The following is an 18,241-nucleotide window of genomic DNA, read 5'->3' as shown; positions in this document are numbered from 1 at the left end:
AGAAAGTTTCAAAGTGATCCTTGCTAAGCTTTCCTTGTATGTACCAAATAATCATGTGACAAAGATAGATTCCTAAATCAGTGCTGATTTCCCTTATCCATTTCTGCATTTGAATAAGAGTATTATAAATGGGCAGACAAAAACTCGTGGAAGTCCATTACTCTTCCTTTAGGAAACTGATCTGGAGAACAATGTGCCTCTTGTGGGTTTTGCAGTTGAGCAGCAGTCCTGGATTTACCGGATCAGTCCTTTTGCTCTTGCATTAAATATTCAATAATAAATATTTAAGGAGTTAAATACTCTTTCCCAAACTGTTCTTACTCTGAGGTTTAATCTGAATATTCTTCTCTTACATTCAGGTTTTGTTATTTTGGCAGCTACAAGAAAGGGGCCGGGGTAGGGGTTCGTCTATATTTGTATCTTTTTAATTCACAGCTAGATTTATGTCTGTAGATCTCTGTTTTATTTCTCACTTCTTGTATATGAACTCAGGCTAGAACTGACAGCTTAGAGATCAACTTGCTATTTCATTTAACATCATTTCCTACCATTGCCAGCAAAGTTAAGTTTTCTGCAGCACAAGTGTCCAGCTGGTCTGGACATCCTCGGGACTAAAAGAAGCTTTTTTTTAAATAAGGTTTTGTTCAGTTAACATTTGCTTTTTGATCCATTAAGTTTTTGTAATATTGAACCTCTCTGTCAGTAAAGCCAGAGTAATATTTAGAACTGCTTTTTTCAAACACAAATGTGAGCCACGAAGAGCATGGGATTGTCTTTTTATCCTTCTGTCTGGTCGTTTTGTACTCCTGTGAGAAATTTGTGGTGTATTTTTGGGCATTCACACTTCCTGTTGGTGCCGATGGCTTCAGACTCTTGCAGTTCCAGGGGGATGATATTTATATCTTTAGTACGTACAAGTCAAAACATGCAACTGCCTTCTCAACTCCCTCGGAGCTTTCACAGGTTTATAGACAAAAAGTTCATCTGCCTTGGGCAAAGGAACCTGCCAAACATTCTCCTGTTAAACCTTCTCATTTCTTTTATGGACATGCTGTTGTCATCTGGTGCTGCTCTTCTAGATGGGTCATTCCTGGGATATTCCAGAAATTGTTTAAAACCCCTTTCATCCTTGGGAGTGTGGAAACCTCACTGCAGTGCAGCTGGTGTGGAACTATGGAAGTATGAATCGCCCAGCAACCTGCAGTTTTGAATCCTGTTGCAGATAGAAAAGTGTATCAATGTCTTTCCTGACATTTGCAGGGTTTACCAAGGTAACACAGCCTGTACTGAGGTCACCTTTTATTCCAGAAGGTCTGAGCACAAGAGTGCTGCAGTTAATCTGACTCGGGGTGAGCCAGGATTTGGGTCATCCGTATCCTGCAATTTGAGTCATGGATAGCAGCAGTTTTGATGAACAAAAGCTCCAGAGAGTACATTCTGGGATTTTTTTTGGTTTGTTTTCCTCCATGTGTGCTGGTGAAAGAAAATGTTGCCTTTCAAATGCAGCACTGGAAGTTATTGCATGGAATGCTTGCTGCTACTGACACCAGTGAGCAACCTCACAGAAATCCTCTGCAATCTGGACACAGAACTGCTGCATTAATCCTCATTTTCCTTTCCTTTCCCTTTAGAGAGACCATCTTTTGTGAAGAGGCCGAGCAATTTGGCAGTAACTGTGGATGACAGTGCAGAGTTTAAGTGTGAGGCAAGGGGTGACCCAGTCCCTACAGTGAGATGGAGGAAAGATGATGGGGAGCTACCAAAAGCAAGGTGCAGTACTTGGAGTTACCCTTTTTATGACATCTGGTTTGGGGTATGATGGGGCCATTCAGTGATTGACAGCTAGCATTTCTTTGTCTTGAATGCAAAAGGCCTGGTTTGATCCAATAAAATGTTTCTAATTAGCACTGTGCTCTAGTTGAACTTGCAATTTATGCTGAAACTTAAGAATGGCCTGTTTTCAAGTTTTTGTTGTGATAACACATGGCAAATATAACATAAAATAACCAAGTTCAGCCAGCAATATCAGATAGAGATTAATTCTTCATCTGAAGAGTCTTTTGTGATTACTAAAATTTTGGAGAATGTATAACAAATAGTAAAAGAGATTAGAATGTCAAGAAGTATGTATTGGGACTTGCAATGGATATAAAATGTAGTCTGGTTATGTAGGAAGCTGCTTTGGTTACACATGTTTTTGTTACTAGGTTTCCAGTGATCTTAAATTTTTTGTCATTGCTGTAATTCAGGCCAAAAATTAAAGCATCTTATTAAAAATAGAGATATCCTGCCATAGAGATAGATTAAATACTTATTTACTTACTTTGCAATCCTAACTATCATTTTAAGAAACTTTCAGGGGAGTGAACTGAAAGAAAAAACCCCAACAACAGTTGGCTGTGGCCAACAAATCCAGCTTCTTGATAATGTCTATAGCTTTAATAAAAACTATCATTTTAGGAGAAAAATCTACTTGCCATAAATAGAAACACATTGACTGCATTATACAAAAAAGAGAGAAAGGTGATGAAATGAAAGAAATTGGTAAAAGGTCACATTGTTCTTTAGGAAAAAAAAATAATAATTAATTGTGATTTATCTTGACTTTCAAGCAATTCTGATCTTCTCGGGAACAATATTTTCAACCGTATTAAAATCTGTCATTCAGATGGAGAATAATAAATATTATTACATTATTAAAATAATTCTAACACTTAAGATGTTCTGCATTAGGGCTTTGGGATTGTGTGCAAATAATATTAGAATGAGGTTTTCAAATACTTATATATGTTTTGGTTTTAAAACTTTATTTTATATTATCAATTTGTAAGCATTTATACTTCTTTCCCATATGGAAAATACAGAAATAAGAATATTTGAGAGCAAATCCCCCATGTTTTTACCCTTTACAGAAATTGTACAGTTCTGTTATTCCTATTCATTGTTAACTACTATTCATATTTAAAGATACGAAATCCGTGATGATCATACCTTGAAAATCAGGAAAGTTACGGCAGGAGACATGGGATCATACACTTGTGTTGCAGAAAATATGGTTGGAAAAGCTGAGGCATCAGCAACTTTAACAGTTCAAGGTAAGAAACTTTTTTTTTGCAAAGAAAAAAGTTGAATAAAGTTGTACTAGAATAAAGTTGATTTTGTTGTTTTTTACTACAACTCTAGAGACGAAAATATCTGAAAATACAAATTTGTCTTGAGTTGTATTATGAGGAAATGGAAACCCTTCATGTGTAAGATTTTTTAAGCAGTCTTTACAATACTGGGATGGGGAGCTGAGTATGTTTTGAATTTCAGTTCTTCAAGTTCAGAATCAAGTCACTTGCAATCTTTGTATCTGAAACACAGAAAGAAGTAAGTCAGTGTTATTGAGCTGCATTGTTTAAATTCAAAAAGAAAGAGTTGCACGTTCAAGTATCTGCCAAGCTTTTTCAATTAAATATAGTAAAGAAGCAGTAAATGATAAATCTGTTTGTGTATCTTTTAATACACTAACCCAGACCGCTGGAATTCCTGTTGCTTTCTCATTTTAAAAGCATATCGTAGCACTACTGTTTCTTTGGAAGATAAAAATTCAGTGGAACTCAGTGAACTAATATGTATAAAAATCCTTCACTGCCTTTATATACACAATCCAGATGTTCACTATTCACATAATCCCTCTCTTCCTTTCCTGGCTAGCAGACAGGCAATGATGTCATCCTGATGCTTTTTTCTGGCCACTGATGGTCCTTCTGTCCTTTTCTCTGTTCAGTGGGAATTAGTCATTATGGAGTTCTGGGGAAGTATAGGCTTAAAAGTATTTTATTTGGTAACAGACCTCTGTTTTGACACATTTACTGTAACAGGAAAGGTCTTTGTCCTTAACCTGCTCTCCTTTTTCCACCAGAAACATTTGGTGTCCCTCTGTTAGGAAAGTATTGAATTCTTTTGTTGAAGCTCTCATAAAACCCAAGAATTTTGAGATGTTCTGTTTTGTTCATCACCACGATGTTTATACATCAAAACTCATACCTTATGTTTGTATATTAACCAGCTCTCACACTCAGTGGTGTAGAATAAGGGATGAACTTGAGAGCAGTAAGCACAGTTTATTCAAAGAGAAAAGACTGAATTATTTCCTAAACGGTGATTTATTCAGAAGAGCACACCTTAAATCAGCTGTTAATCCTATAAAATGTTACTATTAAGAAAGTTTGGTTTAATGACTGGTTGAGCAGTTACATTTCTGGAAATTAACTCTTGGTAGTCCTAATCTCTCATAGTCCTATTCAAAATAACAAACAAAACAATACTTGAAATCCCATTTAGCTTATTGCTGTTAATAGATATAAAATTACTTAAGTATGTAAATGTTAGAAATTGAGTGAGATCTTTTTGATAATAAACTGATATTTTTAAGAAACAAGATCATAGCCTAAGTCCTGATTCATCAGGATCCTAATTTTTAAGTGCTTGTATTACACAGTAGATATTTACACTGTGGCAGCTTTGCTCTGAGGTTATTGTTATGGGATAATTTGTTTCCCAGTGAGAATAGATTACCTCCTGAGCCATTTGTCTGCGCTAATGTCATTGTAGGAGGGATTGATGTGAGAAACTGTAATGTGTAGGGACAATTTGTAGTTGGTAATGAAATAAATTATGACCAAAATCCATTTATTAGTGTATCCAAGAGACCAAGTTTTATGGGAGGGAAAAAAACCACTCCTCTAGAAAATGCATTTTCCATTCTGATTTTTTCACATTTTTCCTCCTTTTTCTTCCTTGTTTTTTCCCTCCTCTCCCCTTGTTAAAACACTTCTATTTTTCCTAAAGGATCAGCTTTTTGACTATGTAGAAAACTAGACTGATCTTGTGATGGTTCAGTACTAAAATGAGATTGCTCTGACTGTTTGTGGACACGCAGCTCTTTGAATTTTTTTGGTTGGTTCATCGCTTTTTTATGATTTTATGGGTTTTTTTACCGGGTGATGTAAGGAATGCAACTGTCAACTCTTTTCAGTACTTTTCGTTACCGTCATGTGACCTATTGAGTAGAGCTTAGTAAATGTGGGTTTTGCTGTGCCAAACTGAGTTATTTTTGTTGCCTATTTGTAAATAGAGGGCTTCCTTGCCAGTCACAGCCTCAGACTTTTCAGCTGCCACTGTGCAGGCATGTTAAATTCAGCAAAGGGCAAGGAGGAGGTTTGGCATGGGTTTGAGTGGGTTAGGGTTATTTGTGGAGCTTTGGTTTGGGTTTTTTCCTCTTCAGTATCTCAGCAACAGGCTGTGGTATTTCTGTGCCAAACTCTGTGCCAGAGAAGGAATATGAGAGCTGTCAGTGGTGACCCAAGACGTGTGTCCATGTCAGGAAAGGGACGGTCCCCGTCTGTCAAGTGTCTGCACAGTGGGGCTGTGGCAGGGAGTGAAACGTGGCACACAGCAGACAGGGCTGCAAGCAGTGCTCCTCAGGGCTGGCAGCACTGAGAAAAGGATTTATCTTCCTCTCTACTCATCATTTCCACTCACACTGTGGCTGACCCTCCTGTGGAGGGTTATCTGGGGCACTAAAAGGTGGAGCGTGCAGCACCAGGCAATTGAGATAGGCAGCTGTCAGGGAGGTGTGGATGGAACGTGATGAACAGCTATCCTGGGTCTCACAGGGAGCTGCCCTGGATCCCACAGGACCCTTTCCTCCTGCTCAGCTCTTCCCCTGCTCCATGGAGCAGACCCTGCATGATGCATGCCCTGCAGGGCTCCCAGTTTTGGGAATGCTCTCAGGAACAGCGCTGCCTCTGAGCTGAGAGCTGGCCCGGGCCATGTCCCTGGACTAGGAACTGTCAGCTCAGACAGTTCAACTCTCCTTCTCTCTGTGTGTAATAAACTGTTAACTGTAGAAAACACAAGAGAGGGGAGGGAATATCAGTTCCACTTTTATGTTCTTCCTGCTCATGGCACTGGCGTCACAGATGATGGTTATTGGAATCACTGTTTTCCTCTGCACAGGCTCCTAACTTTGGGGATCGTAAGTGTTTCCTACATACAGATGTTGTGCTCTTACTGTGACTTCAGCCATATTCATAAACCAAACTTGTAGTTCTGTATTGACGTAGTGAAGTTTGAACTCTTCCTTTAGTGTTTTACTCCTGCAGCTTAGAAGCATTTGCATCCCTAAAACTGTCAAGTTATCTTATTGTCTCCTTGGAAAATTAAATAGTTAAGGAAATGTAATCCTGATGTTGTTTCCATATACCTAAAATGGGAGAGTTCAGCCCTCTGTTTTCATTTTGCAGCAATGTGTACTGCATCTGTAAGGCATCCAGAGACATTGCTAAATACATGTGGAAGCATTTCATTCAGGAGATGATTAATTATTAAATAAATACCTCAGTCAATACATAATGCCAGGAAGCAGCCCGGAGTACAATACACTATATTTTGCCAACACATTATATTTCACCAAGTAGCTGATGTACTTCAGAAAAAAAGAAAAAAGAAAATAAAGGAAAAAAAAAAAAAAAAGGGAAAAATAAAAAAGGTCATCACTGGAACCAGTGGAATTTCTCTCTTGCTCTAGCACCAAGCAAGCTGGATATTTTTATTGTGTTTATGTTACATTATCTTTGATATATATGCAAGATGCATTTCATGTTTTGTGTAGGTTTCTATTAGGTGACTTGCTTAGTTTTATGCCTCAGAGCAGGACTGTAGGAAATATAACATTATATATTTCATTACCACGTATATCATTGGAAACAGTGTTCCTAAGACACATAAAATTACCGAGAACGCACACTTCAGAATTTCAGTACTAGAAGAGAATTAATTTTTCCATTAATGCAAATGGAAGTAGGGCATCTTCAAGAATCTGCACACTCCACATTTAACCATGAATATGCACTCAAGCAAATCTAAGCAGCAAAGGTTTTACATATTCTCACCTACTTCCATTTGCTTTTCTCCCATTTGCAGTACTTAATTTGGCTTTTTGGACATCTAATTTTGTAATAAGTTCATAATTTCTGGTGAAACGAGCTGTTCCCTCTGAAGCACACAAGTGTAAGTTATGGCTCCAGTGGCAGCCCTACTCTGCAGCTGGCCAGGAACTGTCGTAGCAGTGACAGTGTAGATGAGACTCAGCAAGACTTAGGAGCAGCAGCTCAAGTGGCTCAGTTGACTTCAGGACTTCACAAGAGTGACACCAGCACTGGCTGTAGGTGACTGTGGTCAGTCAGCAGCAGATTGGGAGTGAGCAGGAATCTTTTGAATTCCTCTTAGCTCTCCCTACTCAAGCAGTGGCTCTGCAGGAGTGTGCAATACTTGGTACAGGGCCCTGCCTAACCTACACCTAAACCTGCTGCAGCAGTGACTGAACTGTAAAATGTGAATTTTGCTATTCAAAGGCACTAAACACATTCAGTGTTATCTGTTTGGCAGGAAAAAAGAAGAATTCCTATGGAAATTGTACTGGCCAGTTCATATTTTACAGTGGCAATCTCCGATGCCAAGCCTTCTTTTAGATTATGGTGTCTTTAATTTTAGGGTTAACAGAGCTTGTCTGCAAGGTAGATAAAGAGAGGAACTCCAGATAAGTGACTCCTGGCTGTGATTTTGCTGTACAAGTCAACTGACAAGGAATTTTTATCTGAAAAAGTGGCACATGCTTCAGGTCTGGAATTTCCTCCTCCTACCACCTTCTCTTTGTGCAAAGTAGCTTCAAGGCACACAGTTAAAGACATCTACTTGATAAGGCTTCTGGGAAGGGCTGAGAATACCACCTGGAATATAAAGGAATAGGATTTGCTCTTTCATCTGTTTGATACCATATAAACGTTTCCACTGTGTCAGGCTGCTGGTGCACATTATAAGTTGGCTGTAAATGTAACTGCATTAAGCATTAAAACAACAAAGACAAAATTCAGAATTTTATGGGATTACAGAAATGCTGTCGAGGTGTGCAGCAATTATGCATTGCAGTGAACCCTTCACAGTCTCAGGGGTGAAATTAACCACTGGAATTTTAAAACAAGGATTAGGATTTAAGTCTGAACTTGTCTTCATTTTCGCTCTTTAAATCAGTGTTTCTTGCTTTGAAAGAACTGATTTGATGCCATATTCTTTCTTCAGTCCCTTGAAAAAGGAATGAAGAATAATGATTGTCCAATGAACTTCAGGATTTTTTTAATTAGTAAACTTCTGGGAGGATGGATGAAGGAGACCATCTCCTGTGATTTCTATAGCTTAAAGAGCCCATTTCCCCTTTAATGACTGCAGTAAACTCTGATAGCACATCAGATTTCTATCAAGGTTCTGAGGAGTTTGACTGCCACCAATTTCTGGTGGAAGAATAGAAATCTTAAAAGTTAATCAGCAGGAAATGAGAAAACTGTTTGAAGATGAGATTAGAGCCCTGAAGGTTCTTGTCTTACTGATGCAAGTGATGAACACTAAGATTCCTGAAGCATTTCTAAAATATGGATAAAAGGAATCTGTAAGTATTTTAATAAATAACTGCTTCCATGATTTTCAAGTGCTAAATGGGTGTTGGCTTGTTTTGGTTTGTTTTTTTACATAGAATGTCGCAACAGTGACAACATTATTTTACAGGAAAATAACACATAAAAACTTTTGAGATTCTGTCCTCCAGTTTGGTACTTTGAAACAAGGACTTGAGAGAGGTGTTTTTATTGTGCAGAACAGGCATCCAAATAATTTGGAGAAATGTTATTACAAAAATAAGTTGAAGCTAGAGTCTTTTACTGCTGGAAGGGGTTTATTTACTGTATAGTTCTCAAAAATTGTGCATTTTAATCACTCGGTGCAGAGGATTGAAGCAAGTAGGTTTGTGTAGCATACTTCAGCATTCAATTAAAAAAAAAAAGTTGCAAAGAAAATCTGGAGGCTCTTTTCTAGTGCCTGAAATTTCCTAAATCCCATTGCTGTGGAAAAAAGCAATTGTTTTTGTATCAGGTTTCACTGCTGCAGACTTACTGTGACTGCTGTTCTAAAGGTAACATTTCAATAATTCTTTCTTTGGAATAGAAGAAGTAGAATTTTACTACAAGCTGTTGAGTGTGAAGATTTTTGGGTGTATGAATAAAATTGGAGTGCAAGGAATAATAATTTTAATCGGTTGTTCAGCAAACAGTACTTCTACTATGCATTCATTCTGAAATAAACATCGGCTTTGTTAAATGATGCTAAACATTTGTAATAAAGGTAATTTATTTTTGCCTAGTTCATAGCCTGTAATACAGTGGTTGCCGTACAGTTCTTTACTTCTATTAGTTTCCTTGCATCAGTAGTCTCTGAATTGGTCTCAAGACAAAGAATTTAAAAATGCTGTATAACAGTTTGAATGAAAAACATTATTTTGATAAGCTGTTTTAAATACCATTTATTACGATGAGGATTTTTTAAACACTGAAATGCTTTGTTGCTAGGTGCTGAATAACACTCAAGAACTGGTAATAAAGATTTTTGCTGTTTTTATATTTGGACTTGATGGCATTGTAGGCTCAATATCAGAATCTTCCAGTGTAAGAAAAAAAATCCCTTGTTCAGGCTGACTTGTTATATATAAATTTCCATTTTCTGCAGGAGGTATTTGCGTTCTCCTCTTGTCCCTGTGACCACACACTAATTCCCAAAGTTTGGGATGACTTTATTTATCCCTTCAAGTATGAAGTAGGATGACAGGACAGAGAAATAAAAACAGCTGTCTGGATGGACCAGATTTCTTGTTTTGTTCTCATAAATGCTCCATGCTCACTGAACAGATCAGGGGGATTCTGTTCTCTTTTTGTCTTCCCTCTGGCTTTTGTGAGCCCACTTAGGACTTGCACCTTCTCATATTGGACAGCTGCTCTCTCTTTTGACATAGTTAAGGTCACACATTGGGTCTCAGTACGGTCACCTGAGAGTTCTGGTTTTGTCCAGTCATCCACCAGCAAGGTCTGATGGCCCTTTCATTCTACCAGCAACTTTTGTGATAGCGTTGTCATCTTTTGACAGAGAACTGTATGAAAACCAGGCTAAGTGTCCCGGAATTCTTTAGTTTTATTTTACTTTTGCACATCATCCTTATTTCCTAAAACATCTTGTTCCCATTTCTGCCTCCATGACAGTAAAAATTCTTGGTTGCATGGTGGATGGTCTGGCTTGCATAGAATTCTTACATGTAGTTTGTTTTTGTTTTTTTCCTATCTATAATTAAATGAATTTTCTACCTATAATTAAATTTTGTTAATATGTCACAGTTAGCTTCCTGTTAACATTATTGAAAAGTAAGTTGGGGTGCTAGTGTAGACTTGGGTTGTCTCTATGTGGGAGGTATGGCATCCCCATGAGAAGAAATCCAGGATTCCTGTGAAATAATATGTTTCTGTTGAGAGTATTCCTTGCTGAGTACTGCATGCCCAAACCAACGTTTTTTAATGATCACAAGTCAGTGCACTGTAGAGATTTATTGTCCTTCCATTTTTAGTGTGTGTTGGTATCCGTCGATCATGGGCCTTGGCCACTTTTCACAAATAGCTTTAACTTGTTATAAGAAGGTTGCTATGGATTTCAAGTTCTCCTTTCCAAGAAGTACTCTGTGCTATCATAAACAGCTGAGGAAAAAAATCCCACTCGGTTTCCTTTTCAGCTCTACTATCTTCAACTACAAGGCAAAAAAATGCAGTAGGAAGCTCCTAAGAATTCCTCAAATGGTATCTATCGATCATAATCTTTCTGTACTTCTGCACAGTTTATTTAAAATTCATCTTTTCTCAGTCTTTTAAAAGGCTTTAGTATAAATATTTGTGTCCACAACTACTTAGATTGCAGCAGTGCCTAAAATTACCTCAGTTCATTTAAGACGCGGGGGAAGACAGCTCTTCTCTGAAAAGAGAAGCCTGGGAAACAGGACTTCACTGTGTGCCACATTACTCTAGCTTTTAAATAGATGGAGTTAGACTCGTCATAAGAGTGCTCTCTAAATTACCTTTGGTTTATAGAGTGGTTTAGGAGCATCCAGAGCAAGGAAAGGGGAAGGTAGACTAGGAGAGGAACTTCTGGAAAATCTTAAATCCCCCTCTCTCCTTCTCTGTCTTCTACCCTCCATATTTCAGATTTCTCTTTATCACCTCAAAGCAGTGACTACAGGATCTATACACATTTTAAGCTGTGTACTACTACGTGTATTAACCTGAGAAGTGCTACCTTTAAAGCCTTTTCCCACATTTTTGGTTTTATGTTGTAGAAATCTTCATTGAATCCTGCAGGACAGATTATGGTCTATCTCAATTTTTCACTAGTATCAGTTGCAAAGAAAAAGTCACATTAGTACATTTCACACACTGTTATCTTCCCACAAATTTTTGTGGTGGGTTCCTCACACATACAGACAAACATGCACACTTGTGTAACTCTTTCCATCTTCATTTTTTGGAGGGAAAAATCATTACCTCCTGACAGACTTTAAAATAATGTAGTGAAAAATAATACATGACTGAGACACAGCTGAAACAGAGCCAGATTTTGCTGTCCAGTCTCTTGAATCAGTTGAGGAAGGAAATACCTTTCAGCCTAAACTAAATCTCAGAATGGCCAGAAATCCATAAGGAGGCAATGCCATTTGATTGCTCTTGGAATGAGAATAGGAGCCAAGCAGGAGGTTTGGTTAATGTACAGATCTTGTGTTTATCAGCAGAGGGTGGAGTTTAAACCACTAAGGAGAGAAAGAAGCCTTGACACATTTTAATGCCAATAGGGGAAACAAGAAGCTCTTGAAACAAATTGCTTGTTGCTCCCACTGCAGAGCTGGGAGAAGGCACATCCCTGCTTGCTGCAGGAAGGAGAATCACTGATCTTTGAATCCATGGTGCTTGAAGCTCATCTCTAAAATTGTTTCTGGAGTTGGTGATGTTGAGCTGCCAGGCTGCATGTGTTATGACATCCATGTTTAGGTGGTGTTCCAAAGCCTTTCCCTGGCCTGTCTTTCCCCCTGGTATGTGCAGCAGCTCCAGAAGCACTTATATTTCTCAAGGCTTTGTCCGTCCTGTCAGCACCCAGGAGCGACACATGCCTTTTTTCCTGCTCAGACCACTTTCCCCTGGAGCACATCAGCTCTCCTGAGCGCACACAGGCGCCGGCCCTTTTCCTTTGGGTTTCAACTCCAGAGGCGCGGGCTAAATCCAGCCTGCCGGGCACGTGCCATGTGCTGAGAGTGAAAGCACGGCTCCTGCCCTGCACGGTCGGGGCGATGTCAGGATGATGTGACTTCCAAGTTTCCAGACTGCAGCTCTCTTGAGGCTTCTGGAGGAAGTGCACAGTGACAAGTGCAGGTGGCAGCCCCTTGGTACCCTGAGAGTGGCACTTTTTGTGCAGGGCATAAACCCCAGCCAGTCTGTTTCTGTGTTACTGCCCAGCGTGTTGTGGTTTGACCCCAGCTGATAACTAAGTATTACACAGTCCCTCAGTGCCTGTCCACCCAGTGGGATGAGAGGAATCAGAAGAAAATAGCAAGTAAGCAAACAAACAAAACCCAGAAATTTGTGGGTTGAGATAAGAACACTTTAATAATTGAAACAAAGTAAAATATGCTAATAATACTAATGATGAGAAAAGCGGTAATGGTAATGAAGAGAGAGAAGAAAATAAAATCCAAGGGAAACAATCGATGCACAGTACCATTGCTCACCAGCTGCTGAAGGATGACAAACTTCCCCCTGAAGAGTGATCAGCGGCTCCCACCCAGTTATCACCAGTTTAAATACAGAGCATCATGTTCCATGGCATACAACATCCCTTTGGCCAGTTCGGGTCAGCTATCCCAGCCATGCTCCCTCCCAGCTCCTTGTATCCCTCCTCACTTGGCACAGCATGGGAAGTCCTTGACTTGGGATAAGCACTGCTCAGCAACAACCAAAACATCAGTGTCTTATCAACATTGTTCTCATTCTGCATCCAAAACTCAGCACTGCGCCAGCTACTAAGAAGAAAAATTAACTTTATCTCTGCCGAAACCAGGACAACCTGACTGGTTTTCAGTGTTCAGACAGAAAAGGAATGTGAATCAGTTGTAAACAAAAATAAATAAATGCAAATTTTAAAAATTGACAAAACTATCTGTTTGAAAGTATGATGAGGAAAGCAGCATCTAATTGATACTGAGGTTTTCCCTGTGTTAACTTTTCTGTCTGTGAACCTGAAACATTTTTATGTGTTTTACTAATTCTAAAGGTGATCTTAATATCATAACTATTTTTCCAACGAGTAAGTAATCTGTTTCTGTCTTAATTTCATTCTTCACGTTACAATTAGAGAAAATAATGAATCTCTTTTTTTTTTTTTTTCCAATCAGATTTTTATTTTCTTGGGTTAGGTAAATTTGAAGGTACTGTAGTCACTTGTTCTTTTAAACTTAAGAAGTGCTTATCTGACAAATCAGCAGCAATCTGAAACAGAATTTTTCCACTGATCATAAATACAGTAAACCACAGTCACTCCCTTGCTGGGGGTTTGGAGTTACAAGTCATCACTTCTGATTTGAGACATCAAAAATATCATGTAAACATTTTACCTCAGCTCTGTGGCTGCGGCGTGCTTGGCGCCAGACTGTGAGACCTTTCCTCGGACGTTTGTGCTGCACTGTGTCAAACTTGGTGCTCTGGGACCACAAACTGTGAAAGCATTCATGGTGAGTAAGGGTGGCCCAGGCTGGTCTCACATGAATGTGAACTTTAGCAGAAAATCCGGGAAAATGTGAGTTGTGTGTATATGTGTTTAGACCTCAAGAAGTGACAGCTGAAGATAGAGAGTCCAGGGAGGATGAAAAGTGATATACCCCGGTTCTTTTATACTGTACCTGGTGTTATTTTCTCGTATTTTTCACAGGCTGAAGCCAGGAGGCAGCTGAATGGCAGCATTTGTATTTTTTTCAGGACAAGAGATTCAGGCTTTTGGTTTTTTCTCTGTGGAAAGTGATACTTCCCACAAATGACTGCAGAGAGATGTGCATATCAAGGATATTGAGAGTTTCAGATTGCTTTGATAAGAACAAATAGCCTACAAATCACCAGATAGGAAATGGAACATGGCACATTGTCTTAAACTATCTCTGTTAATAATAGCTTTTGCAAAACACCAACATAAATATTTGGTAGTCAGGTTGCAGGGAGATATTCATTCAGATATTTGAACATTAAAAGTATTTCATTAGATTTCAGAGTTTAGCAGGATTAGAAATTAAACACATTTTTGAATAAAAGATGTTGGCAGCTTTTTGCAGAGTTTTTGTTTGGAATTCTTCAGGGTTTCTTGTTCGTTTGTTTTTAAGGCATGAAAAGTCAGAGTTTCACCAGTTTGCTAAACATAATCAGACTCTTACATTTCCTCTGCATGTGACTGTAGTACCCAAATTTTCTGTACCCACGTGTTTCAGATGGAGGTCATAAACTGTGGGTTTCTCACCCATTCACTTCATATGAAGATGCCAAACAGCTGAGTGTCAGCTCCCTGACAGATAAATAACACAGCAATCTCTGTGCTATCTCCGTTGCTAGCTCTGCAGTTTCTCCCCTCTCACTGTCTAGTCTGTACCCGGCCAATCCCAATGGAAATTCCGCCTTCTCACTCCACTGTCTACTCTAGCACATCTGCTCATACTCCTGTCCTGTCTCCTACCACCTCATTTCTACAGGCACATGTAATCTCAGATCTATTTCACTTGAACTGGGATTAATTGTAGTTAACGTGACTGGGATTAATGGTTGAAAGGAATCCGAATTTCATTGTGGCTGCCATTTTCTAGATTGGTCATAATGGCGAAGTATACAGAAGACTAAAGTTTGGATAGGAGCTTGATTGTTGTGTGTTATTATTGTCCTGAAAACTGGGATTGATTAATTTCTCCTGTGTAGAGTTACACTTTCTTGCTTCTTTTATAATTACCTCTCTTAGTGTCCAGCAGTCCTTGAAGACATGATTTTTTTTTTTTTTAATAACCAAAAGTGAAACACATTGGACTTCAATCAAAAGTATTCAACTTGTGTCAGTTAAATAACAGGATATCTTCCAAACACCTGGAAGATATTTGTAAATAGTAATAGTGAGAACAATAATTATGAGTATTAAACAGGCTGAAAAAAATACTCTTTAGTAGTTAAGTACTACCTTGGAGTTCAAGATTTCGAAAGCATCTTATTACTATGCATAAATGAAAATTTCTATAATTTTACTCCTTCTGAAATAGATAATTACTACCAAGCTATCAAGAATGGGAAACTTGAAGCTTCTAATTTGTCTAATGGCAGACTAAGAAATGGATGCAACGCTGTGATATTTTACTCTAAATATGAGGACACCAGTGGGTTCTAGAGAAACATTAGATCAACATTTGCATTCACCTCTGTGAGGAGAGCTACAGAATGTGTCTTTTTGAGATGTAGGCATTGTACACAGCGTGTTGAAGGTCTCATATGAGAGCCCAGGGTGAGGCAGACCCAGGCTCATCCCAGCAGTGCATGGAGGGAGCACAAGAGATAATGGATTTAAGTTGAAACAAGGCAGATTTAGGCTGGATATCAGAAGGCATTCCTTCACTGGCTGGACAGCCAAGCAGCAGAGTGGGCTGCCAGAGACTGTGCATTGTTATTCCCTGAAATTTTTCAGGCCCTGACTGGATCAATCCCTGACTGACCCTGTACCTGACCCTCTTGAGCAGGAGGTTGGAATGGAGACCTCTGAGGTTGCTTCCAACCTGATTATCGTGTGAACCTACAAAATTACATCTGTCAAATGTAATAGTTGCTCCATTAACATCTGGCAACTGTACTAGGCTGTAGTTTAAGTCCTAAAACTGCAAATTCCTACTCCTCTGAGTGGATTTAATAATACCAATAGTCCCAGTGAGGTTGATAGGATTGCTGGAAAGAATAAGGCATTAAAAGATCACGTCACTAGACTGGAAAACACTTTTCTTTTGGTTTTTGTTCAGTGATTGGACACATCTTCCCTGAAAAGCCTTGCATGTCAAGGAAATTATATGAAAGGCAAAAATATTATTCCTTTGGTAGTTGCGGTTTTGCATGCTAACTTCCTGTCTTTACAAACGGGTTATTCCACTTAATTGCCATGTGAAAAGCCATGATTAACATGGGGAAAATTATTTTACTTTTTAATTGAAAGTGGTGTCAAGTAAAATGTGCAATAATAGAGGAAAAACTATTTGCTTCTCAGTTTTAGTAACCTTAGATATCAATAGCCTGCAAATCAGACTGAGAATGTGGTCTTTGTTGTAGATGTTGCTATTATTGTTGTTCTTTTAGACCACATGATATCCCTCTGACAGAATTGTTCAAATTTTTCTATGAAACTTCACCCTTTGCCCTTTCCACAGATTTGCACCAATGTGATGCCCTGTTTCTACAGGGATTTATTTTCATGTATCAGTATCCCCTCTGTTTTCACAGGTGGGCAAAAAACCATATTTGCTTGACAGGGTTATTTTTGACCTACAGTTAGAAATTTCTAATAAAAAGAAAAGGGGAAATTCAGCACTTAGAAGTTAATTTAATTTGCAGAAATATACTTGAGCACCCAAGTAAGGTTTCTATCTGTTAGGGGTTTTCCAGTGAGTCTACAGTAGAGGACTTGAGCAGCTGTGCATTGCTACTGAGGAAGTTGAACTTTCCTCTTCTTGGCACTACTCAACAAATGAAAAAAAAAAAAAAAAAATTAGAATTGCATTCCATTAAGTCTCTTATCAGGCTGTTTCGTGTACACTGAGTTGTGTTTTGTGGAGAATAACTTTTAATTCCAGAGCACGTCAGATTGCAATTGCAAGTTTAGTAAAGGGGTTTGCAGTTAAAAAGCAACGGTTACTGGGAAATACAGAGTTTCTCATGAACAGGAGTACCTGGGAGCTGAATCTTGGGGAAGAGCAGATTTCTCTCAGGAATTCGTATATAGCATTTCTTGGCCACTTCTCTTAGGAGCTGCAGATTTACAGATAATCTGAGCAGAATAATTCACACTGATTTTCTTTTTGAGGAACACCAGTTAAAGAAGGCTAGTGCACATCCAGAGTAATTATTTAAAATTCATATCTTTGAAAAATGGTAATTTAAACTTCCTCTCTTTGAGATTATTTCCTTAAAAAAAAAAGTCTCTTACAAAACTCAAATCTGGTTGATCTGGGTTTGGCATATGCAGTTGCATCTTCTTGTCTTCAACACGTTCCAAATTCCGATATTCTATCTGATTCTCTTTCTGCTTAGTTTTCGTAATACACCTGGAGTCCTCCAGTATTTATTAGAACACAAGGCCAGGATTTCTCATGCCTAATGAATGTTGGCAAAGTGGGTATTGTTGGTTTCCTGCGTGTGTTCATCAGAGGATGGTGAATTAAGAGTGCTTAGATACTCAATATGAAAACGTGTCCATGCTAAACAAGGGCTGATTTACTCTCAACATAAAGTGATAAGACCAAAGTGTAGCATGCATTAAAAAAATTACATATTTTTGGACCTTTACTGTAATTATTACCAATTAACCTTTTTTTTAATTACCTTTTTTATCTTTTTTTTTTTTTTGGTCAGTATCTGTGTATATTTTCTAAATGCATTACTTCTGGGTTTTATTTTCAGTCTGTTCTTTCCATCACTGATACGAGGTTGGACTACTTTCTAACATGCCTTTCTTTTATAAGCAAAGTTGCCTTGCCAGGATCTGAGCCATTTCAAAGTTTATTAAAATTAAGGATAATTTAATAATCGATAATTTACCAGTGATCATTTCTGTTGAAAAATCTCATGTTTTGTAATAACTGCTTGGTTTTGAGTATTTTAATGAAATCCAGGTTTGGGGGACAAAGAAAAGGGTTAAGCATATTTTCAAACTATTTTTAATTGTGGTTTACTTTGCATTTACAGTTTAATAGTGAGCCTTATGACCTTGACACAGCAATCCTAGACTAAAGAGATTTGTGTGTGGCCTAAATAACTTAGCATATTATTTTTTTTTTTAAATAAACTTTCTTTTTTAATACATATTAGGTTCAGAAAAATATATTTCATTTGTAAATGTTTGGATGCTTTAAAAAAGCTGTAGATGTTACTGTTCATTTTAGCAGTGTTGCAGATTGATATTCACTGGAGATTTTAAGTTGATTTTACCATGGAAAGATCTTGATGCAGATGAATAATGATAATGTGAAAAAAAAAAATAATTTACTCAATGTGCACATCAGTTCATT

General features: G+C 38.2%; 1 protein-coding gene across 7 annotated transcripts in view; it reads left to right on the top strand.

Annotated features, from left to right (window-relative positions):
* The window catches only part of ROBO1 (roundabout guidance receptor 1), a 698,550-nt gene that overhangs the window by 613,098 nt on the left and 67,211 nt on the right, over positions 1 to 18,241 (top strand). For all 7 annotated transcript variants that reach the window (XM_040054708.2, XM_058419158.1, XM_058419153.1 and 4 more), the window contains 2 exons: positions 1,632 to 1,770; positions 2,968 to 3,095. In XM_040054708.2, coding sequence (XP_039910642.1) covers positions 1,632 to 1,770; positions 2,968 to 3,095 — 267 coding nt within the window. The remainder of the gene's footprint in view (positions 1 to 1,631; positions 1,771 to 2,967; positions 3,096 to 18,241) is intronic.

The sequence above is a fragment of the Hirundo rustica genome, chromosome 2 (assembly GCF_015227805.2).
Source record: "Hirundo rustica isolate bHirRus1 chromosome 2, bHirRus1.pri.v3, whole genome shotgun sequence".
Lineage (NCBI taxonomy): Eukaryota > Metazoa > Chordata > Aves > Passeriformes > Hirundinidae > Hirundo > Hirundo rustica.
This window is presented reverse-complemented; position numbering and strand designations above follow the sequence as displayed.